General features: G+C 37.2%; 1 protein-coding gene across 1 annotated transcript; it reads left to right on the top strand.

Annotated features, from left to right (window-relative positions):
- Nucleotides 1–5,031: 5,031 nt before the first annotated feature.
- Nucleotides 5,032–17,520, top strand: LOC114477990 (metalloreductase STEAP4-like). The gene is made up of 9 exons (XM_028470734.1): nt 5,032–5,324; nt 5,435–5,542; nt 7,823–7,893; nt 8,223–8,307; nt 11,089–11,367; nt 11,460–11,554; nt 11,639–11,792; nt 11,926–12,096; nt 14,566–17,520. Exons 1-9 carry the CDS (start codon nt 5,094–5,096, stop codon nt 14,818–14,820), a joined length of 1,449 nt encoding a protein of 482 aa, XP_028326535.1. The 5' UTR covers nt 5,032–5,093; the 3' UTR covers nt 14,821–17,520.
- Nucleotides 17,521–24,106: the final 6,586 nt, after the last annotated feature.

The following is a 24,106-nucleotide window of genomic DNA, read 5'->3' as shown; positions in this document are numbered from 1 at the left end:
ATGAACATTGTGATACTTGAGAGTGGTTTGAATCTAATAAATATGTTGGCAGTATGTTAACTATACAGAACGTCACTGTGTGTCTTTTACAGTGTGTGTTAGAACTAAAATACCAAAAGAGAGTTATCTGCTTCTGTTCCAACCAGCATGTTGGCTTATAATTATTTGAAAATGTAAAGTAAAAAGTGAAATGTGAAAATTTCTCCCCCTTGTTAGATCTTGTCCAGATATATCTCGAGCATCTTGATGTAGTCATAATTACCACTGAGCTCATTAGACCTGTGCAAATGGCAAGCTTCCAGTCTCACTTTCTTTTCGTCTTGACCTTCCTGTTTTAGAAACTACAGAGCAGGGAAATTGGAACGATGATGAGTCTGGGGTTTTCACCCTTATAGTGTTAAATTTCTATGTCGGCTTATTCCTACCTTGTCAGCTCTTTCACTTGACTGGAGGTGTGTCTGAGGAGATGAGGCGAGAAATTTTTCAGGCCTATTTGAGCCTTATTATGAGGCTGCTGATTTCCCTGCAGCCACGGTGGAGGGGCTGTGCCAAAACATGCTATTTGCAGAGTGCATCTGTTTGTCAGAGACTTATACCAGTGTAATGACAGATGCACGGCTTTTATTCTCAATTTACTGGGATTGACAACCAGATGGAATGTTGAGTGTAATCTGATTTAGATCACAAAAATGCTAATGTGGGGGAAGAGAGAGGGACTATTTCATATGAAGCAGCGATGATCAAAGCTTATATTCCAAGGAGAGGATAAGAGAATCCCTTACAAGTGTTGTCCTTACTTATGCATTATGAAAAAGTCACAGTCCTCACTCTTGTTAGAAAGCTGAATTTATAAATAAGCTAAGCCACATAATTCAACATTGTGCGTCCTGTAAAAAGGGGGAAATCTCTTAAATTTGTAGTTTTACACTGTTCCTTTTGGCCTCTGAGTTTGGTTGCCAGGTAAGGTTCAAAGAGGCTAACGAGTCTTTTCACAACCTCAACTGTTTCCTTACAACTGTTGTGGAAATGGTGACTATGTAACCACTGCAAACGGAAACAAATGCACATCCATCTCATCCAATTGCAAGTAAACCATTAATGTAACCAATGATGGAGTTACAGTTGTATCACAAGCTGCGTTTCCATTACCCTTGGAAATGCGCAACATCTAAATAGCGTAATTAAGACTGGTAATGGAAATTGAAAAAACGCTCAAATATTGCTAAAAGGTTTTTACACTTTCATATGGAGGAATTTCAGACATTTCGATATTGAAATGTGTCGCAAAAATGCTATGGAAACACTTTTTACACAAATTCACGTCACAGAACATGACGGACATGGTCACATGATGACGTGAGGTACCCGCTCACATGACCACTTCTCTCTGAGAAAACATGACGCGGTACGTGTTTTCTTTCTTTTCTCAAACCTATACCCAAAGTGTTTCATTATGAACATCTCAAGAGTGTTTGACTCGAAGGCTGCTGATAGAATCATTACAGACTATATGTGGGAATATTTGCAGAAACACTGGTTGAAAATAAACACCTTGTATAGCTGGAATAAGATTTTTTGCAGCTTGTTTTCCACATTTATTTCCCCCCAAAATTTTTGTTATCCTCCCTGTATTTCTGTATTTTTACTTTGATGTGCATACAGTATTCTCTCTCTCTCTCTCTCTCTCTCTCTCTCTCTCTCTCTCTCCTCAAATCTTCTGCAATCTTAAAGGCTTGAAAAAAAGCCAAGTTAGAGTTTCAAATGTACAGCACTACAATAAGAGCTACAGGCAGGCAAATTCTTTTCTGAAATAGGTTAAAATATGCACAAAAAGTGGAGCTCAATGCCAAAGCATTCTCCTTTTCATTGTGTGTATTGCAGTGTTAGGTTTCTTTTGTTTTGTAGCAAAAACGTGACTTTTTTAAAAATAAGGATGTATCCAAACATAAACAACATTCCAACATGTTTCAGATACGGCCTGCAATCTGCAACCCACACTTTTAGTAAAATGAAGTTGGCGCAGGTGATGTAAACATGTCCCAGAGTTCAATGTTTTTAATGTCTAAAGGTGTTTTTTTTTAGTCGGAAGGGTTGACACAGATCAAGCTGCATGTGTGCGTGCTCTTCAGTTTGTATGAGCAAGGTAATTATGCTGGGAAACTAATTTGGCACTGGCTGAAAAAAGCTTCTTTTGCGAAAAGATGTGTCAGTTGAACATGACGACATTGCATGAAACGGAGCACAGAAGGTTACAAACGTGCCACTGGCACATTCAGAATAGCACAAGGACTCCCTACCTGTGTGATTGGTGAACAAATAGGATCTGTTCAGATGGGTTCCTTGGAAAAACGGAAACCACATTCCTTCCTTCGTAGAAAGCTCGCGAAGAAATCGCTTTGGCTTTCGTGTTTCACAGTTAGAAACATGGAAAAAGTTGTTTTTATTGTAAATAGTTTGATACATTCTAAATGTTATATGTTGAAATCTGTTATTCATGTGAGCTGTCATTGTTTTCTTCCTACTAAACCTCAAAAAGATGTATATTTTGTTTGTGTTCTTCATTTAAAACTGATATTACACTGGTAGAACATGTAATAAATTATTGGAAGTCTATAGTATTTTGGAAAAAAAGAGTAAAAGCACTTCCTCATCTGACATTTACTTACCATTTCATAGACAAAAAAATATATAAACAATAATAATACTAATAATAATTAATTCATTTATATTATTATTATTATCATCATTTCCACCTGGGTTTTTGTTATTTGCTTATTTATTTATTAATAATAATAATAATAATAATAATAATAATAATAATAATAATAATAATAATAATAATAATAATACAGGTGTTAAAGTGTGATATTTATTGAACAGAACCGCATAGTAAATAACAGTGTATCAGTGAGTTTAAAATTGATTAAATTCAAATCTGGAAGCTCATATGGAACCTTTATGTGTATTTATGTGTAAGTAACTAAATAACAAGGATTTATTTATCCCACCATGGCCTGTCCTTATTTGAAACCTTTGTGGGTTTTTTTTTATATAAATTTTGAGATATATCAGACAATCATTTAGAATTTACTTATTTTTTTTCACAACATTGTCAACCGCTCAAAGCCCTAAAAAAATCCCGGAAATCAACTAAAATAACGTCAATGGTGTTCCTGGAGTGAGAGTAAATGAAGGGGACAGTTGTGCTCTAGAATAGGTTGGTTCAAAGAATGATCCAGAGTAACACACTTTATACTTAATTGCTGTCTTTATTTCTTCATTGTGTGTATCTTTGTGTAACACTCTTTTCAATTGCTTTTTAATTGTTTTGCCTTTATATTGCCATAAAGATGAAGTGGACTTGATATGTGTTTTTTTATTACAAAGCTGCCAGTACAGTGTGCAAAGCAGTAAAAGATGATTTTTATCATTTTGAACTCAGCAGCTTGAATTTGACTTGGTGTAAGTGCTCCTGGCTCTGTTTAGGCAGTTCCTCCTTTCAAATTATTACCATATTCATTATATTTAAAAAAAAAAAAAAAAGATTTCATTTAAAAAAAAGAAGATAATTTGGCCTTGTACATCACTATTATAAATAGCTTTATAGCTTCAGATGAGGTGAAGCACCAAAAAAGGAATGACACTGTGTGATGCCTGGGTGCTGAAGGGATGGCACATAAAGTCATGCAGAGAAAGTGAAAAAGAGGACAAGAAAAGATAGCTGTCCTGGAGGCAGAGCAAGTAAATGAGTCATCAGTGTGGATCTAGTATCAGGTCTGTTTTAACAGAATGACAAGTATACGGATGCCTTACAGGCTGGAAAGTAAACGATTTCCTATTTTGCAGTGATATCCCCCGGGGTAGACATTATTGCTGTAGTTATGGACCCCACTGCAGAAGCTTACGAGGCACCAGGGCACTTTCCGTTCATAAATATTGTTGGTCATGTATTGTGATTTTAATGACGCAGCTTCTATGGAAAGGAGAGTAATTTTTTGCTCAAATAGTTAGTAAAGCTGATGTGATGCTGTGTGTCATCTGCATCCTGCATGTAAACTCCCCAGTTGCTTGGAAAAGCAGCTGAGACTCCACTTAGCATGCATGAATGCGAGCATACAGATGGAGCACACACAGCACTAAAAACCTGTGCAATAATACTTTTTTTTTTTTTTTTAAGCGCTCTCATACCAAAATCTTATGTGCCGAACTTAATTCTTGCTCTGTTGGAGCCAGTTTTATAAAAACTTTGCAGATGTTTTAGCCATGGGGACATAGGCACTAAATTTGCACAAATTCTCTTCCCAGTTGGCTGTTTGGAACGACAGGTTTTGAAATGATAATGAATCTGTAGGCCTGGATCTCCCACATGGCACATCTTGTATAGAAATGGAGAAAATAGAATAAGACAGCCCTGAAAAGCAAGAGAAAATGTTTTTTTTTTTCTTTTACCATGGGAAGTAAAATTTGAACTGAACCAGATACACTGGAGCGAGTGTTTCTAATAAAAAGTCAAATCATTGCAAATGGGAATTTTAGGTTAACAGCACAACGGAACATTTTTGTTTCCCTAGGGACTAATTTACACTCCAAAGTCAAGCAGTATCAATCATTATTTGAAGAGCCAAATAAACATTAGTGACTGTGGATTGAGTGATTACTCACAGTCACTAATACATAAATTACACAGTGCAAAACATGTGACTTGTGAGGGTTGATTACACACACACACACACACACACACATGCACACACAGTATAAACAAGTCTTGATTAAAGCCACACAGCTCAAGAATATGGCAGCTTATCAGTTGTTCCCACGTGAGCTTCTAGATTTCAATCACACCCAATTTGACTCAACCAATAAAACACTTTTGGTGTTATTCAGCATTTATGGTATAGGTTAGCAATGACTCATCACTATGAGTGATGAGTGAAGACTTTCTGCACGGCCACATCATTGATTACAACCATAGTATACACACACACACACACATGCACACACACACAGAGTCAACTGAAGCAAAAAAAAAACATGCACGTGGGTAAGGCAGTGCATAGGTCAGATTCCACAGCAATATAACAACTCAGCAGTGAATGGTGACCAAACTCACTACAATGAGCGCTGTATCAGAGAAGATGACGGCAGACAGTGTAGCGCTGCATCGTCTGGACATGGCAGCTTCCTCCGAGTCAGAGCACGTATGCATTTTTGGCACCGGGGACTTGGGGCGCTCTTTGGGCCTGTGTCTACTGCAGTCGGGATATAGTGTGGTTTACGGCAGCCGCAGACCTCACAGCTGTGGCTCTTTGCCTGTGGGAGCTCAGGTAGAACACATGAAAATAACACTGAGCTAACTGGGATGTACCATTGAATGTGTGAATGCAGCTGAAATATGCTCTCGGGGGTCAGCGTCCTTGATTTGTGCTTTGTGCAGGTGATGACCCATGCAGCCGCTGCTCGATCTGCCAGTCTCATTTTCATTTGTGTTCATAGAGAACACTATGCCTTCTTGGAAACAATGGATCATCAGCTTGATGGGAAGGTAAAGGCAGGCTGTGAAGCAACTCACCATTCAGAGCTGATACTGGAAAATGAAAGAAATCAAAGAAAGGAAAAAGCAGGTTGAATAGAGATGTAGTGAAGAGAAAGGGTGGGAAATTATAATGTACGACAAAATATAATAAATAAAACAAAACAAGATAGATTGTTGATGGTATGAGTGGTTATGTGATATTGTGAACAAATCCTGAGGACATTTGTAATATTATTGGGGGAAAAAATCATGTTCATATCTTAAATCTGAGCTGTGTAAACTGTCCTTGTTTGATGTTTTGATAAATTCAAAGTTTTTGTACAGATAGGAATATTTTTTTGACGCATGCCATTATGACATGATTTGTTTTAATTTTAGACCGGCATGAATTGTCAGTCTCTGTTTTTGCGTTTTATTAATAGGAAATAAGAATTCTGATTTATTATTTTCATTATTTTTTATTTTACATTTCATATTCATAATGATAAAAACTGATTTAGATTGAACAACTTTTACACATCTATATTTTAGCACATTAACAATGTTAATTTAAGGTGCAGAATTGCTTAAATACATGTTGTAATAAAGCAGGTTCTACATACACTTAAATAAAAACATCATTAGATTTTTACATTCATTTAAGTTTGACAGTTTCATTTTTGAAAACTCAACTTTTGATATGAACATTTCATCGTACTGATTCTTAAGCGTTGTCATCAAAAAGAAATTGATGAAATGCACAAACATCTAATCAGGTTAGAGGACGGCAGGGACCTATCATCACATTCCTTTTTTTCTAACATTTGATATGGAAATGTGTGCAACAAAATTAGTTCCAACTAGTTCAGATTTTTAACAGTTTTTCAAGTGAATTAGCATAGCATGGTTTTAGCATCAGAGGCTTGTTTGCACTGGCTATGCTACAGTGGTCAATTAGCGTCTGCTCCATGAATTAGCACAACAATTTGTTGCATTCTTTGGAGTGACTTACAAAGTCACCAGTGGGGTAAACTACCCCTTAAGCAAAAAGTAGTATACTTGAAGTTCATTGTATTAAGTATGCTTGAGTATAAGTATAGCAAGTATACTATGGACCATGTTCTTGTAGCGTACTGGAGAGTATACTAATTTAATACTTCTTCAGACTAAATTGGAACATTTTAAGTGTATAAAAGTACTTCACTATACTTTTCTTAAGTATATAAAATATAGTATGTAAAAAGTACACTTTATGTATACTGCCTCAGTTTCAGTATAAAACAAGTATACTTGTAGTACACTTGAACAAACTACTTTTTGCTAAGGGACCAGCTGCTGTTCAACAAATCTGTGTTGATATAAGACCAGGCAGACCAACCTGTGCCATTCATGGAACTCCATGAAGCCTTGGAAAATGACTCAAGAGGTCAACTCGAGGCTTGATGCACATGTTGGAATCAGCTCTTAAAGTTGAGTTCCCAGTCTGGATCAAATGGAAGTGTTTTGAAAGAAGTGGATAAAGGTGAACTGGTAACAGTGTCCCAGGTGGCCAAGTCTCTTTGATGGAAGTCAATACTGGAGGCAACCCACAGATTCCTAAAGAAGTCATTGTTGGTTATAAAAGTTCACACCATGTAGTGCTGCCTAGCTGATCATCCACTGCCAATGAGAGTTAACACTGACCAAAAATATTGGTGCGGAGTATGTTTACGTTCACTCGTTTTTAGAAAACAGTATTCTCAAGGGCATTGTTCTTAGCAAGGCAACCCACAGGGACACATTTTTAAATTGCTTGGAGGTGCTCTGAGAAAATAAATGATGAGGCATTGACTTGGCCTCCAAACTTACAAACAGTTATTTAAAAGCAAAACAGACACAGAGGTAAGCAGCTTTGTGTTTGTACTGCAACAGTGGAGTGGGTGGCAACAGTATAAGAAGAGCTTTAGGTCATTGTTAATAAAATATGAGGTAAAAACACAGTTTGTGTTCAAACAGTCGTAAAGTTTTTAAAAAGACAGAATGACAATGTAAAAGATAGCGTGAAATTGATTTTTTTGTTTTTTGTCAATGAAATTGTAGCAAATGGGCTGCGCAAAGTAAATACAACCTTGAATTAAATGCTTTCGCATCCACATTTTCCGCTCTTTAATAACTCTTACCTCTCCCAAATTGAATGCATTCTGCGTTATTCTACCAGGGTTTCTTACATTACTCAACATGTCTTTATCTTAATGTGATTTGTCTGAGATAAGATATCAACTTTGTACTCATTAACTGATTCCAGTCATCTGATTTATTTCCCTACAAAAGGTGCTGGTGGACCTAAGCAACAATCTAAAGAAAGGCATGTATCCTGAAGCCAATGCGGCCTACTTACAAAGGTACCAGTTTCCTGTAAAACCATTCCAAAGGGAAAAACAAACAAACAAACATGACCTTCTAAATATACTGTATGGGCAAACTATTCACTCAAGTACAGTTATATCCATGGTCTAATTTCAATAATAACTAAATGTGAAAATACTATGTGTTTCTTCTCTTAAAACTGGAAAAGCTGCAAATTTAGTGAAACATGTTTTAAGGCTAAAGCAACAAAAACCTGCTCCTGATGGCTGGCCCGTTGTGTCAGTCCTGCTGAAGTTCAAACATTGATTCCCAACATTGTAAACAGAAACAATAGCAGGTAAAGTTCTTGCTGTGTTTTCTCTAGGCTGGTCCCAAAAGCTCATGTTGTAAAAGGTCTGAACACGCTGTCAGCCTGGGCCCTGCAGAATGGACTTCTCGCTGGGAAACAGGTGAGACCAGAATTGTAGATAGAAATCTGTTAAAAGATGTCAGCGGGATGAAAGTGAAACAAGAACAGAGAAACGGCAAACTAGGTTGAAAGAATAAAGACTGACAAACAGTGCAGCAATATCAGAGACAAGTGTTATGGTATCCGGTATCAATTTGAGACGATTTTACAGTCATTGATCACATCCTATAGTAAAATATAGACTCTGTTTTGTAAACAACAGTGTAGTGCTAGTTACTGAAAAAAAGTAACTAGTTACCATTACTAGTTACTTCATTCACAAAGTAACTCAGTTACTATTTTGATTACTTACACCAAAAAGTAATGCGTTACTGGAAAAAGTAACTTTTGAGTTACTTAGAATTAAAGAATGTATTATTTATTTTGGGTCATTTGTGTCCGTACAGCTTCATATTAGTGCTGTAATAATATAATAATCCACTGTTGATCAACTGCTATAAAACAACCATAAATGATGTGCATATAAAGCACAAAACAGCTGCTCCAAAATTAAAACAGTAATTTTTCAGCCTTAACACAGTAATGTAAAGTAAGCTGTGCATATTCCAGGTGCACATTCTGCTGTTGAAAATGCTTATAAAAATAAATGTGGAAAAACAAATTCACAGCATTTTTCTCAGCTACACAATGCTAAACATATCATGTTAATGAGCTGCTGTTAGCAGTGACTCAGCAGCAGCGACACGCTGCATATTTACAACATACCGTGCAATAGTTTGGCTGACCTGTCCCAGTCACAGTCCGTTAAAATCCAGTCGCAGCGTTAGCTTAGCGTCACTGATGCATCTTTTGGAAACAAAAAATAATGCGCGTACTTCCACTCTGAGAAGCTCGTCCTGTTCTCGCATTGACTCACCATGATTGGCGCACGTGATGTAAACAGAAACACGCTGACAATGCTTCTTCTTCTACTGTTTTGCCATGTTTGGCACGGCATCCCGCAAAAATATGTAGCGCCACTGTAAACAGGAAGTACATTACTGCTAGCAAAGTAACGGACAAACGCACCATATTGTAACGGTAACGGCGTTATTTCTTTAGAAAAATATTGCGTTACAGTACTAGTTACTGTCAAAAGTGATGTTGGGGCGGTAAGGCGTTACGTAAACAACAGCACAAAAGTCCTCCTCCTTACACTGCAACAGTTTAAACAAATTAGCTTTTATATCTGTTTGCTTCATTGATTATGCTTACCTTCACAAATGTAGAGAAAATGAGGGCAGTGTTTGTAAATTGCACAAGCAAACACACTTTATGGTGTTGGAAGAGTGGAAAGAACCATGTTTGTTACAGCTTTCGATTCAAAGCTACAACGAGAAACACAAACATGCAGAAATCTCTGGAGACCAAACCTGAATCTGCCTCAAATCCTCTTCAACACAAACAAGCCTACACACACACACACACACACACACACACACAATTCTCAGCGCTCCATTTCTTTTAAAAACAGAGGTTTTTTTTTTTTCCTATACAGAGGCCTGTGTTTCATTGCAGGCATCTTTATTAGTGTTGTTGCACTGATGTGTGTCCACGCCCACAGGATCGTAGGTGTGTGTGCTATTCCCTGGCCAGCAATTTCATTAGATCCACGGCGGGGCCATGGCTCTGTCACATTTACATTCAGATGGAGATTTAGTCTGTCGGCCGTCCCCTGCTGTTACTGGGGCAGTAATGTAGGGAGGCATGGCTTGCTGCCCGGTCCACTTATACACACCTGGGGAAAATGGTTCAATCCTACTGACTCCACCACTATGTAGCTGTCAAAGTGCTCTCTCTCTCTCTCTCTCTCTCTCTCGCTCAGTCCTGGAATCTCCTACTTTTTATACAAAGACCCAAATCACTCTTTTAAAATAGCTGGTGAAAGCAGTAATAAGCTCCAGCACTGTGAAATCCACAGTTGGGATCATTTTAAATAGTATACTTATGCAAAGTAGGAATGCAACTTTATGGATCCAGGTGCTTTCAAGGGACTTCCTCCTTAAATTATTCAAATTATTCAAAAAGCCCTGGGAGAGAATGAGAACAAAGGTTATTCTGTAGAGAGACACTGGTGTAGATTATGATGTTGTGTGCTAGATTTGTTAGTCTTTGAACAAACAATTTCAGGATGTCTACACAGAAAAAGAGGGGCCGTTAGTAGAGCATTTTTTAAGAAGTGATTTGTTTTAATGAGTAAAATAATAAAAGGCGACAGTAAGTAGTTAAACCTGAAATAATGAAACCTAAAAAATAAAATAAAAATAAAACAAGAAAAATGCACGTGCATAAAAAAAGATAGAAACAAGAGCAAGTGCCAAATATCGTCTTTGCCAGATACTGGCAGTGATCTGAATCAGTTTTTTTTTCCAACCCCATTACTAATGTTACAGTAGGTCGAAATGTATGGACATCCCCAATGTAAGTACAATCCAGAAAAAACTCAGTGGGGGAATTGAGGTAATTTTCTAAAGTTCGGTCAATAGTGAACTAAGATATGATTTTTTTCTTAAATTCTCACCAGTGATGAGAGGTAGGGATTTTTTTTAATTTTTGAAACTGATCCAGAATCAGTATGTAGATTCAGATCTCCTCCAAAATTCAATAGAATCTTTCATGGCACAATGTCTATCTTTAGTAAAATGTTGTCAACATCCATTTAGTAGTTTTAATGTAATCCTGCTGATTGAAAAACAAACAAATGAATAAACGCTAGTGAAAATGTTACACACTTTCCAACATTTCTTCTCCCATAGCCCTAACCTGTGCAATCCTACTCCAGGTGTACCTGTGTGGGGACAACGTTGAAGCCAAACGAGCAGTAGCAGAGATGGCTACTAAACTTGGCGTTACTGTTGTGGACAAAGGCTCCCTGTCAGTGGCCAGAGAGCTAGAGGACTTCCCCCTTCGTCTGTTTCCAGAGTGGAGGTTGCCTCTGTGCATCGCTGCTGGCCTCAGCGCTTTCTTTTACTTCTATTTGCTCATTAGAGATGTCATCTATGCCTATGTCGAGAATGATAAAGACATATCCTACCGAATTATGGTGTCCCTTGCCAACAAGGTAAACCTTCATATCCTTTAATTCATCTGTTGAGTAATGTTTTTTAGTATTTGTATTGTTAAGGTGACCTTATCGTATTCAATGTTTTTCAGGTGTTTCCCATTGTGTCCCTTGTTATGCTGTCACTCTGCTACCTACCTGGTGTCATTGCCGCTTTCCTTCAGCTCTACAGAGGGACCAAATACAGGTGAGAAATCAAACCAGGACACCAAACTTTGCTACCATGGGTTTTTTGGAGAGCGAAGTGCTTAACAGGTTTTGCACATTGTAGCCGTTTCCCTAACTGGCTGGACCGTTGGATGCTCTCCAGGAAGCAGATGGGTCTTGTTGCACTTGGCTTTGCTTTTCTGCATGCCATCTACACATTCGTCATCCCAATTCGCTATGCAGTACGACACAAGCTAATCTCACAAGTGGTAGATGAGGTACGGCATGCAAACGCCAAACTATAAGCAGCGTTTTTACTGTATAAGTTAATACAGAGTGTACTTGGATAGAAGGAACATGTGACATGCAGGGTGTTTAATATTCTCTTTTCTTCTTTTTCTTTTTTTCTAGATGAAGAACAACAAAACCACCCCGTTTTACTTTGATAACACTGAAGCCTGGGGCACAGATTCATTCTATGTGCTGGGAATCCTGGGCTTTTTTCTTTATGTCCTGCTAGGATTAACATCCCTGCCCTCTGTGGGAGGCTCTCTTAGCTGGAGAGAGTTCAGCTTCATTCAGGTCAGAACACAGCTGGAAGTGGATGTGTGTATTAGAACGTGTGTGTTAGAATGTGTGTGTGTGCGTGTCGTTTTTCTTTTGTGCTCACCTTTAAGCATCCATGCATTATCAGTCAAATGCCAACTAATAAAAATACATTTTTGGGCTCATAGACTGATCGACATTTGGACTCTATGAACTTTTTTAAATCAGAGTTAATAAAGTGTTGTAAAGGCACTATGTTGCTGGTACTCATTTCTCTTGAGACTAGTTAACTAACGACCTTACACAGAGTAAAAGCCTGGCGGACTTTAGCCCAGGATTTTAAATGTTAAGTTATTCATTAAATAGAATTATGATACCTGGCGTAATCCCCAGCGGGAAGATTGCTAATACAGGTCACAAGCCCATTTGTATAAAGGTCAAGTTCCTAGCTGAACCTAAGATAGAGAAGGAGACTTGGAGATAGAAGCATAGGTCAAGATAACTCTTATCACCTACGAAGAAGAGTTGTTAAAGGAAAAAAACAAAAAAACAAGAGTTAATTTACATATTTTTTGTCGATGTGGCTGCACTAGATTAATTCAACCTTGTCACAGCGTAGTGCGTAGTGGAATTCTGTTGGCTTATCGCGATTAAAGCACATTATCCTTTTTTTAAATGTGGTGTTTGTCCTAATTCTAAGCACAGATAATGAAATCCTCAGCATTAATTCACTAGTATGTGAAGGAAAGAGTATTATCCCAGTAATTAACAATAAGTGAGCTCCAAGCCCCATTTGTGCTACATAACCAATTAATCCTAAATGCTGTGAAGCACTTTACATTTTTAGCTCGCTGATTCTTTAGAGGAAACATCCGTGTTTTCAGCATCTCTTTCCAAGATCGTAGAGCAAAGCTGCATTTTGCGATTGGTACAAAAAATATTAATGTATTTATTTGACAGTAAATATTTGGGAATATGATTACTGTCACATACTGTAGATAACAACAGTACAAATATTCTCTTTGCCAATTTGCAGTTATGTGGATAACTTTAACGGCTTGTAAGACATTTCTATCCCCATTATTAACTCATTCAGTGTCAGCCATTTTCAAAATTTCTACCCACTCAGTGCCAGCCGTTTTAGAGCATTTTTTGTCCTATGACAATCTGAATTCCGACAACAGATTCTGAAAGATTAAGGTCTCTAATTTTGTCAGAAAAAAGAATTTTGTTTCTAGCATGTTTCGTTTTTCAGTAATCAGCAGTTGAATAGAGGCAAGTTTCACACAAAAATGCCAGTTTGTGACAAAAAGCTGAGAAAAATGGCTTTTTCTGAATAAACCTATTAGTGACTTTGAAGCAATTTTTATTTTGCTTTAGTGACACCTCAACATTGGTTTCCTTTTATAAAACTACAAAAACAACACTGAGAACGGGCTTTTGATGGCAACATTATTATTATTTTGCTATCTATGTCAGAGTTGAATGGATTTCTAACTGTATTTTGGCCTTCCTCCAAGTCTCTCCCCCCGTCATTCACACACACATGCAACTTCCTCCTCCCGGACATGCCAAGTGTCAGCGCTTGCCCTGTTTTTTTGATCGTTTTATCTCACCATTGCGACACTCTCAATAGTCCACTCAGGTTCCACACATGCTTTGGTTGGGTGTGCGCTTCTGTGAACTGCTGGGAACTTCGGCATCAACTTTCGCAGCCCCATTTTCTGTCTTGTATACTCCTTTCCTCTCCTCCTGAGCTCTACCCATAACGGGTGATCTCTCATCCAAAGGTGCGCTGCTGCCACCTACATGTCAGCAGTTGGTCACTACACCATGCTACTAGTTAGATTTTCGTCACACTATCTCCTAGCAACCCCAGCCGAAAAAACAATTCCCAATTCTATAGACGTGAATGGCACTCCATGTTACTAAACCAATTCACGTCTATAGACGTGAATGGCACTCAATGAGGATACAAAAGTCCAAGTGTATGGGCACCCCTATTTTTTATTCTTTGAAAAATTACGATAAAGTGCACAATGTGGATCCAGTCGGGAAGGAAACTGTGGCCTAATTGCGGAAAAAACCCGACATAACTGAGTCAACATTCATAGATTGGTCAATTACAAACCAAGGTATGAATTTTGAAAATGTTGCCAAAATGAGGATTTTTATCCAAACAAATCAGCAATCATCCCCTCTCAAATGTAATGGAATCTTCTATGGCTTGGGTCTATCTTTGGTTAAGATTTTGTCAAAATTGTTTAAATATTTTTGACGTAATCCTGTAAACATCCAAATTAACGTGAAAATATTACCTCTTTGGCAGAGGTAATTATTTTACATCATTATGTTTCTACAAGCTGTTGCTCATCTTATGTAATGTTGTTTGTTCTGGATCTTGTTGTAGCTCCTCACTATGACAATTAGTAGTCGTATATTTGTCCATTTTCGCTTTTTCCAAAATGTCAAATTAAAGACAAATGTTTGTTGTTCTTTTTTCAGTCCAAGCTGGGCCACCTTACCCTGTTCATATGCACTGCCCACGGCTACATCTATGGCTGGAATAAATTCCTTCGCTCCTCTACCTATAAATGGTACACTCCTCCTGGCTACATGCTCTGTCTCATCGTACCGTCCGTGGTGCTGGTTCTAAAATTACTCATCCTCATCCCCTGTGTGGACCACACCCTGACCCGCATCCGACAGGGATGGGAAAGAAAAAAACCAACAGACGAAATCAGGGTTTTTAGCCTGTGAGCTGGCAGTTATCTGATCAATTCTGTGCAATTTAAAAGAAAACAGTTGTAGAAACTGTTTAGAGCAGGGGTCACCAACCGTTCTGAAACAATGAGCTACTTCAAAATTAATGAATAATGAGGGCTACCAGTTTGCTTAACACAGAAATACTGCTACAATTTCCCAGTTTCACTCTAATTAAAGGGTGAGATAATGATAGTAAACTTTGCATCTACTTAAAATATTAGGAAATACTTACATTTCAACGTGTAACACTTTATTTTCTCTTAATTTAAGGCATTGTTTTATTTTCAAATGACCACTTCTGAAACATTTCATAGGAAATCATCATGTTCCGATTTTATTTCATCACTAACTACTCATTTACTAACCCATACATGTTCTTACAATTGAAAAATTATGTAAGATGTTTATAAAACTCCACTTTCTTTTTTATTTTATTTCATTTTATTTTTTTGTTTTTTTAGGAAAAACATTACAATCTAAACACCAAATCTGCAGCATCTTTAATGAAATCCTAGCTGTGATACGGGAACATATTCATCTTGTAGTTTCAGTAAAAATAACCATTTAAAGATGATTAATTTAAAACAAAAATGATCAGGTACAACAGTATTAAGGCTCTAACTACGGTCATCTGAATTTATACATGTGAGATTGAAGCCTGAATAATCTGATTTTAAATGGAGTTAACTGGTGACTAGTGCTGCTATTACAACAGGTCTGAGGGCACCTCATATGTTCCATGAGGGCTACCTGGAGCCCTCATGGAACATGGTGAACCCTGGTTAAGAGTTTCCTGGGCAAAATGATAAACAATATTTAGTGTGTTTTTGCATATGGTGGAATAGCTGGTGGAACAGCTGCACGTCTGCCTCACAGGCAAGAAGATCTTTGCTTGTCTCCAGGGGTGGAGAACAGGAACCGTTTTGTAAGGAGTTTGTATGGTATGTTCTTCTCATGCTTGGGTGGGTTTTATCACTCAGGACCTCACCCTTGAATCCAATACAAGCAGCATTAGGTGCAGCAGCATCATTACCCTGCAGAAAATAAGACTGTTATAGAAGAGTTTTAACTTTGTTGTTTATGTGATTGTGTAAATTCATCTCTAAAATGCTGTCTGTGAACAACTTAACTGTGAAAAAAACCAAAACAAATAAAGACAGACAGGCCTCCGAGGATGTACATTATATGATTCAGTTTATTTTTCAAAGTTTTTTGTTCCTATTTTCAGTCTTGATTCATATCCCCTGCTGAAATCTATTGTTTTGATGAACATTAGCAAAAAGCTTCTGTTTTCCACTCCCCTATCCTTTCAAGTGGTGCAAGTGCATTCCTGAGATCGCTCGCTCCCTTTTCAGGAGAATATTGATTTTTCGTTTTTCACTAAAGCCTCGCCATCCAAACCTGCCTCCCTCTCAAGGGCGTGTTGATGTACACACTATAGGACTCAAGTGGATTGGCACATACACAATAATAGGTGTCCTGAGGTGAAGCTACATGTACTTGCTTATGTAGAATCAAAGAGGGAATGCAGCTGAAAAGGTTGAGAGGCTGAGAATGTGCATTACGAACACTGGAAAAAGAAAAAAAAAAAAGAAGAAGAAGAAGAAATCAGTAGAAGATGTAGTAGCTTTCACCGCAAGAATCTGGTTCTATGTGGGAGATAATTGTGCCTCTTTGGCCCAAAGCGGAGATGTCCTGTTATGTGACATCTAACAGAATTATCTGCACACAATCTACAATGTCTACACCCTCTCTCATCCAATTTTAGTGTCATTACCCAAGAACTGCTGCTGATTTTTGCCTCTTTCCTGCTGTGAGCCCGCATTGTGGGAGTGTATGGGTGTGTGTGAATGGGTGTGTGTGTGTGTGTGTGCAGGATCAAGTATTTTAACGCTGCCTTGGGAAAGAATTAGGATGTAGCAAGAAGCAGACAAGCTGTGAAACAAAGTAGCCTGCATACACCATTTCCTCTCATGTTCAATGTAATGAACCTTGACAGCCAAGTAAGCTAAAAAACGCAAGTTTGTGTGAAAAGCCATGAAGCTTTAATTCCGTATCATCCCCAAACGTGTAAACAAAACAGTAAAAATGGTGTGATGAAATAAAAGCTGCAAGATGATATTGGCCAATCTGCACAAACAGGTTCGGAAAACAGTATATAAATCTATTTTTAAACTTTAAATGTTTTTATATAGAGTTTACTGCTATGCAATGCACCCTCTCTATAATCATAATTCATTCAAGGCAGACAGCGAAAACCAAGAAAATATGTAAGCAATTTTATAACGTTATGTATTCAAAAAGCACTTTTGTAACTAAACAATAATTTGCAGAAGTTGAGGATTAAATGTGTTTTATTCTGAATCTGCAGAATCTGGCTTAATAGCTCTTGGAGCTTTGAAAATGAAAATAGCATGTCATGATAAATAAATAAAATGTCTGACATTTTCAGTCCTGATGTATATTTGCAGCCCAGTGTGGGGCCTGTGCACCAAGGTCCTGTGCATCAATGAGGCAAATGCCATCCTTAGCAAAAGTGTTTCTTTATGTTATGTTGGATTGATTTGACCTTTGCAGTACTCACAGACTCTTAGTTTTTTAGACTGCTGAGGTGAAAGTTGCCCTCTATTACATCAGGAATTTGCTCTCCTCAAGAACAAATTCCTCTCTTGTCTCAAGAGGCTTTTTTTGAGTTCTCACACTACACATAATGCTTAATTGATTCAGATGGGATGTCAAAATAAATGTGTTTAAGGTGAAAAGTGTTACTGGTGTGGCTCCAGTCTTGTAGCATAATTTGCTGTGGGCATCGCTTGGGGTTTGCCAGTATAGGCTGCGTCATAAGCAGGGATATTGTTTGACAATAACTTACATTTGCCAAGGGAAAATATCAACATTGTCAAAATGTACTCATGACAAATTACCGCTACACCGCCTTGGTTACTGCTATTTTAAGAGAGAAGCAAACCACACCATAAACACTGAGAGGTTGCAAACGGTCAATGTGCACCATACTTGGATGATGGTACATAGAATTGTTCTATTTAAAAGCTAACTAATGATGAAATGTACCTTCCAAGTTTATAAAACACTCATCAACAAACTCCAAAAATAGCTTACACAATCTAAAAAGGTCTTTTGTTCATTTCATTACATCTCCTATTCATAGCGCTATTAATTTTAATAATTTACGTTTGCATTTGACCTGCAATCCATGGTTCTGTGCAGTGCACTAATTATTTATAACCATGATTAAAACAGTCCCATGCCCTCTAAAATGCCTGCAGCTGGTTTTATATTACAGTAACAGCCTTACTGCAAATAATATGTAAAACAAAATAATAAATATGGTACATACACAGTAATGGCCCCATACCAATGCATTCAGGGGAGGAATTAGTCTGATTTTGTGCCAATTTGATATGTAAAAATGTCTTTTACAAGGAATAAATGTAAGCAATGCTTTACACCAATATAAAACAAAACATTGAAAATGACTTTTGGGGGCTGTGATTAAAAGGATTTAATGAGACAAAATATCTAACTCTATTGTCTATTATACAAACAGTCGTTATGATAAGTAATGCTATCCAAGCTATGGTTTAGATTGGGCTTCTAAAACATGACATTAGCATTTATCATGATTACAAGCAGGGGTGCACATAACTTTTTTGGTGTGTGTGTTTCTCAGGGGAGCGACTAGGGTTATGCTTGGTGCTCACTTTTTAAATACACTTTTTTAAAATAACCAACTCACAAGAGGAACAAGACAGAGGGATGCATGGGTAAGGTGGCATTTTACTTTAATGTCAACTGACAACGAACAGAAGCAGCACAACTAAATGTGTGCTCTTTAAAGCCAATATTTAGCTGTATATTTAATTGACTGTGTTTGAAGCACTGAAAACTAAGTGTGCCCATATCAGAAAAAAGAAATTCAATGACAGCTTTTAAAGCATCATCATTCTTTTTCTGACTGCCTTTCTTGTTTTACTGATTGTTGTGAATGTTCATTTGAATTTGACAAGATTTCTCTTTCCCCAAATATCAGGCATGCTGCCTCACATGTTACATTTGATCTGGTATGCATGTTTATTTTGGGAGTGCACGCACCCACACATCACTTAGGTGCACCCCTGATAATAAATGACTCTACAGCAGTCAGATAATTTTACTGAACTCAAACAAGTATTTAGCAATGTAATAGTTAAGCATATTTTTTTTTAACCTTTAAAAATCGTATACTACTGTATTGACTTGTTTCCCACAAATGGAAATGATACAGTCTGAAAGAGTCTCACATCACATTAGTCACTCTGGGTGTCATCAACACAAATACATTTAATATCTGTCCCTCTTGATATCATGGTGATGAATATGCAACCTATCATTTGTTTCTTCTACGCACAGTACACGTTAGGAAAAGTTAACACAATGTCTTTTTATATTCACAATCTTCTGGCTGCATCTTTTTAAAAGATTGGTCAAACAACACTAGGTTTATCTCTGAGTACATTTTCTTTTTCTTTTTTCGTAACTTGTCTGCACATGCTATCGAAGGTCAACACTATATGGAGTGCATTCTTTTCAAGACAGCAATGCACATTTTGTTTTTGCAAATAAATAATTGAATTAATTTTATTGCATGATTGTGACCATCACTAGGCCTCCCTAAGGAAGGTTAATAAATACTTTAATAAAGAGAGAATATATAAAGAGAGGGCAGCGTTACACCTATAGGGGGGAAGGGAACAATGAAGAGGGAGTCAATGTAGGAATATGGATGGGGGGTGGGGAAGAGTCGAGTTATTTTAAGTCAAGTTTATTTATATAGCACCTTTCATGTACAAGACAATTCAAAGTGCTATTCACAGTAGCGCCAGCACACCATAAAAATGACATTTAAAAATGAGGAAAAATCAAAACATGTAAAACAATATCAATCAATGAGACAGTATAATATCAGATTAAATAGTGTGACTGTTTATTTAAAAGCAGTGATGAATAAAAACGTCTTTAACCTTAATTGAAAAGTGTTGAGAGCTGCAGTTTTCTGGGAGTTTGTTTTACAGATGAGGAGCATAAAAAGTGAACGCTGCTTCTCCGTGTTTTGTTTTTGTTCTCGAAACATAAAGTTACGGTAAGTAAATTTTCACTTTCTCGCTGCTCAATACTCAAACAGCACAATATACATGTACACAGTAACTAAATTAAATGAAAAATATTTATGGCTACTGTTTAAACTGTAAAATGTGCTACCCCCCTTCTTTTTTAAAATTGTGTTAAACTATGTGGAGAAATTCTCATTCTCATGGAAATTAACTTTAGACTTTGTAGAGTTGTAAAGAATAAAAAGACCGAGTTGAGGACTTGGAAAATGGCAGAAGGTCTTCATCATGACAGAAACAGTTGTGATCATCTTTATGGTTTTGGATTTCACAGGAGGACAGGATGTAGTCCCACATCATGACTGAAAAAAATTGAGTGACATCGAAGTATTATATCCCGCAGATATAATTCAGTAGTCCCTCATTTATCGCGGGGGTTACATTATAAAAATAACCCGCAATAGGCAATATCCGCAAAGTAGTCAGCCTTATTTTTTTACAAATATTATACATGTTTTAAGGCTGTAAAACCCCTCCCCACACACTTTATATACATGATCAAAAAAGTCCCCATTCACTTCATATGCGAAGCCCCGCCCACCAACGACACATCCAACTCGGTGAGTTTCACTGCCTGCTGAAGCGAGGAGCTGCACTCATTTTTCTCCTCTCATAAACATAAACCACCAGTGAAAAAAGCCGGTGTGATAAGCGGCTAATGCTATCCTAGCTCAGTGCCGACTTTCAAAGATGAAAACCACAGAGAGAAATTTTACCTGCTACTACCACCTCCTCGCTGATTCTCCTCCACGCCAAATCCTTCCTAGTCCGTTCCCGGTTATAAAGGCCATGTCACACTGCTCCAGGTGGTCACACACAGCTTCTACTCCATGGGTGAATGGGTGAACAGAACAGTGTCCGTGTTGGCGCACAGGAAAGATTTCGCATCTGGGCTGCGTCTATCCATTGACTTTGTATGCAATCTGTACTTATGGACATTTCGTGACGCATCCGGTGTGAATGCAGCAGCCAATCAGGACGCAGAACACAATGCTCATTCATACACTGTAACAAAAAATACATGCAAAATTGTACTGTAAAAAAAATCTGCAAAACACAGAAGCCTCAAAAGGTGAACCGTGTTATAGCGAGGAACTACTGGTAACTGGTACTGAAAAAAATCATCGACCATTTCTGACATAGGAGCATTAATTATCTGGAAGTTAGTGGCAGATTACCAATTTGCCACAGGGGGAAAAAGTGGTGGACTATTCTCAAGTAAATCTGAAAATTATCAGCATGAACTGTATTTTTACAGTTTGATGGTTCTAAAAAGAAAATCAAAGCAAATGAATATTCATTGTCAGTGAAAAGCTTTCATATTACTGTATTAGTTTGTACATTATGTTCCAGCACTTAAGAGTTAAGACAAGCTGTCAGTATCATCAACAAAAGCATAGAGACTAGATAAAGATACACATCAATTGAACAAGTCATTTAAACAGAAAATAAGCACTTTTATTACTGGTCTTACCTTTAAGCTGCTGCTGGAAAGTGTTCATAAAAGTAAACAGGATTTGGTTGTTTTATATGCAGATTTTTTCCTCATTTAGACATTATCATCACTGTTTAAATAAGGGTGGTAAACATACAATAAAAAAAAATGTCTAAAAACCTACATATACACTATATAATAACTTTTTTTAATCACACTTTATAACCTGGCATCTGATATGTTTACCTTACATAAGTGAAGTTATAAACTGCTCAACAAGCCAAAAAAGAAAGATGAATAAACAAACACTCAAGTGAAGTGTAAGGTTTGGACACTTTCTGTAATTGATGATACTCTTTAAAGAGCATTTTCTCACAGAAGTTTCCCTCTGAGCCAGATATCCTCACCTTATTCGCTCTTACATCTTGCACTAAACTTTGCTGTTTTATTTTTCAATAAATTTCAGTGGGTTTTATGGCGGGGGTTTGTTCATTGAACATTTTCAGGGTAAGACTCCACTCCATCATTCACCAAACACTTTTTTTTTTTTTTTTTTTTCCTCAAACAAGAAAACAAATCATTGCTGTCTGATTTAAAGAGTGATAAAAAGAACCTGTACAAAAACACTGTCATAAAAAAAAGTTTGACTTTAATATGTCAGAGCAATGAAATAGTCTGGTTTCATTTAATGCCCAGATGCCTGTTCCTATTCTTCCTACTGTAGAATAAGACCTTTTGTCACCTTTACACAACAAGTGAAAAACTAACCTAGTCTATATACAGAGCAGGGCGAGATAAACCCAGGAGAGTACGCCAGTCAGTCACAGGGCCAACACTATAAATTATACCCCTCTTTACTTAATGAACCCAAAGGATCTATTTTTTGATTGTGAAGTGTCTGCACTACAAAGTCTCTTTGAATAAGACACTGAACTCAGGTTGGCCCTCTTAACAACGATCTGAAGGCTTTTCACCTTTGATGTGTGAATGTGTGGAAAGGAATGAATGTGTAAAGTGCTTGGAGACTAACAAATGTGCAGCTCTGTCGGTTATTATCAACAAATTTACAGTTGAAGCAGAGATCAAACCTATCACTAGAGTGCTTTTTTTGTTGACAAAGAAAGTAAAGTATGGAAGGTAAAAACATTTCGGTATAGAGGTATATTTTCAAAGATTATTGATACCTTCACTGTCCAAATTGTAATGAATATTTTACACATTTTGATTAATTAAGATTTCTGCATTTATAAATGATTTCTAACTTTGTCATGTAGTAAAATGTTGTTTAAAGGTATGGATGACCATTTTCTCGAAGTTTAGAAAATAAACGCCCTGTGCACACGTGTAAAACGCCTACATGTGCGAGAGAGCGCGCACGAGCCCAGCTCGTGCGCAGCTCTGTTTACAAGTTGGAGTCGGCATCGCTCATACAAGTTTACCTTCCAAAAGATGATTTGCATTTTTTCCACTATGACAGACTCGCCACCGGTAAGTGAAAATCCATTTTCAAAGGAACCAATGCGCACCGGACACGAGCATGTACACAAGCGACGGCCTTACGTAAACATATCATCAGAATGATTGACATTTAGGAGGACCAACCGTTAGGATGATCCACTGGGAAGTTGAAGCCAAAATAACATCGTCCACAATACCTTTCAGTGAATAAATAATGGTAACACTTCATCGGAACCAAAAAAACTTTATTGATCCCAGGGTGAAAATACTTGAGAATGAGGATCCCTTAATTAACATTAGCTAATGCATTATTAAGCATTTAGCAGTTTAAGAATATTAATTTTAATCATTATAATGTATTATTAACCAGAGATGAAAGCAACAGATTACAAGTACTCACATTACTGTAATTCCATCCATCCTTTTTTTGACCCGCTTGGTCCTGTTTTCAGGGTCGCGGGGGTCTGTCGGTGCCTATCTCTGGCTTACACTGGGCGCTAGGCGGGGGTACGCCCTGGACAGGGCACCAGTCCATCACAGGCCACATTGCTGTAATTGAGTTGTTTTTATGGGCACATGTACTTTTTTTAATATTTCCAACTCAGTAATTTTACTTGTACTTAAATATGTTTTAAAAGAAGTAAAGTAATTCATTACATTTCTACACCCAACCGTTATTGAGTAAATTATAATTTTTCCGTATTAAAATGATCAACGAATATTGTGAAACTACAAAAAATGAAATGACCATACAACAATCAAATGCATCACATTATAGCTGACCAATCACATTAAACATAATGCACGGCACCAAAACAGCATTGAATGCAGGTTATTTTCTCAGTTTTAGAGTTCATAAATGCATTTATGCTTAGAGTCTGAGAATTTTTTTTTAATTTAAAATTTGAAATTAAATTCATTTTATTTAAAAAATAATTGAACATTTTGACAAACCTTTTATTTTATACAGATACCTTTGTGGAAAATAAATTAAGTTCCAATTGTGCAAGATTTTGGCTCTTCCTTTAAGTTTATACATGAGATGTTTACTGTATGCAAGGGAACCGTGGCAAGATTTATTACCAAAAATAATATATATATATATATATATATATACCATTAATTTTATTAATTTCCCCATCCACACTGTGGAACTTCTTGTTGATGATGTCACAGGTTCTCTCAGAACACGCTTCGCTGATGATGTCATCAGTGTTCC

Source organism: Gouania willdenowi, chromosome 16 (genome assembly GCF_900634775.1).
Source record: "Gouania willdenowi chromosome 16, fGouWil2.1, whole genome shotgun sequence".
NCBI classification, from domain to species: Eukaryota; Metazoa; Chordata; class Actinopteri; order Blenniiformes; family Gobiesocidae; genus Gouania; species Gouania willdenowi.
This window is presented reverse-complemented; position numbering and strand designations above follow the sequence as displayed.

Coding starts and splice junctions, on each gene's coding strand:
- LOC114477990 (XM_028470734.1), top strand. CDS start 5,094: ATGGTGACCAAACTCACTACAATGAGCGCTGTATCAGAGAAGATGACG. Junction 8,308..11,088: donor GACTTCTCGCTGGGAAACAG/GTGAGACCAGAA, acceptor ATCCTACTCCAG/GTGTACCTGTGTGGGGACAA. Junction 11,793..11,925: donor TCTCACAAGTGGTAGATGAG/GTACGGCATGCA, acceptor CTTTTTTTCTAG/ATGAAGAACAACAAAACCAC.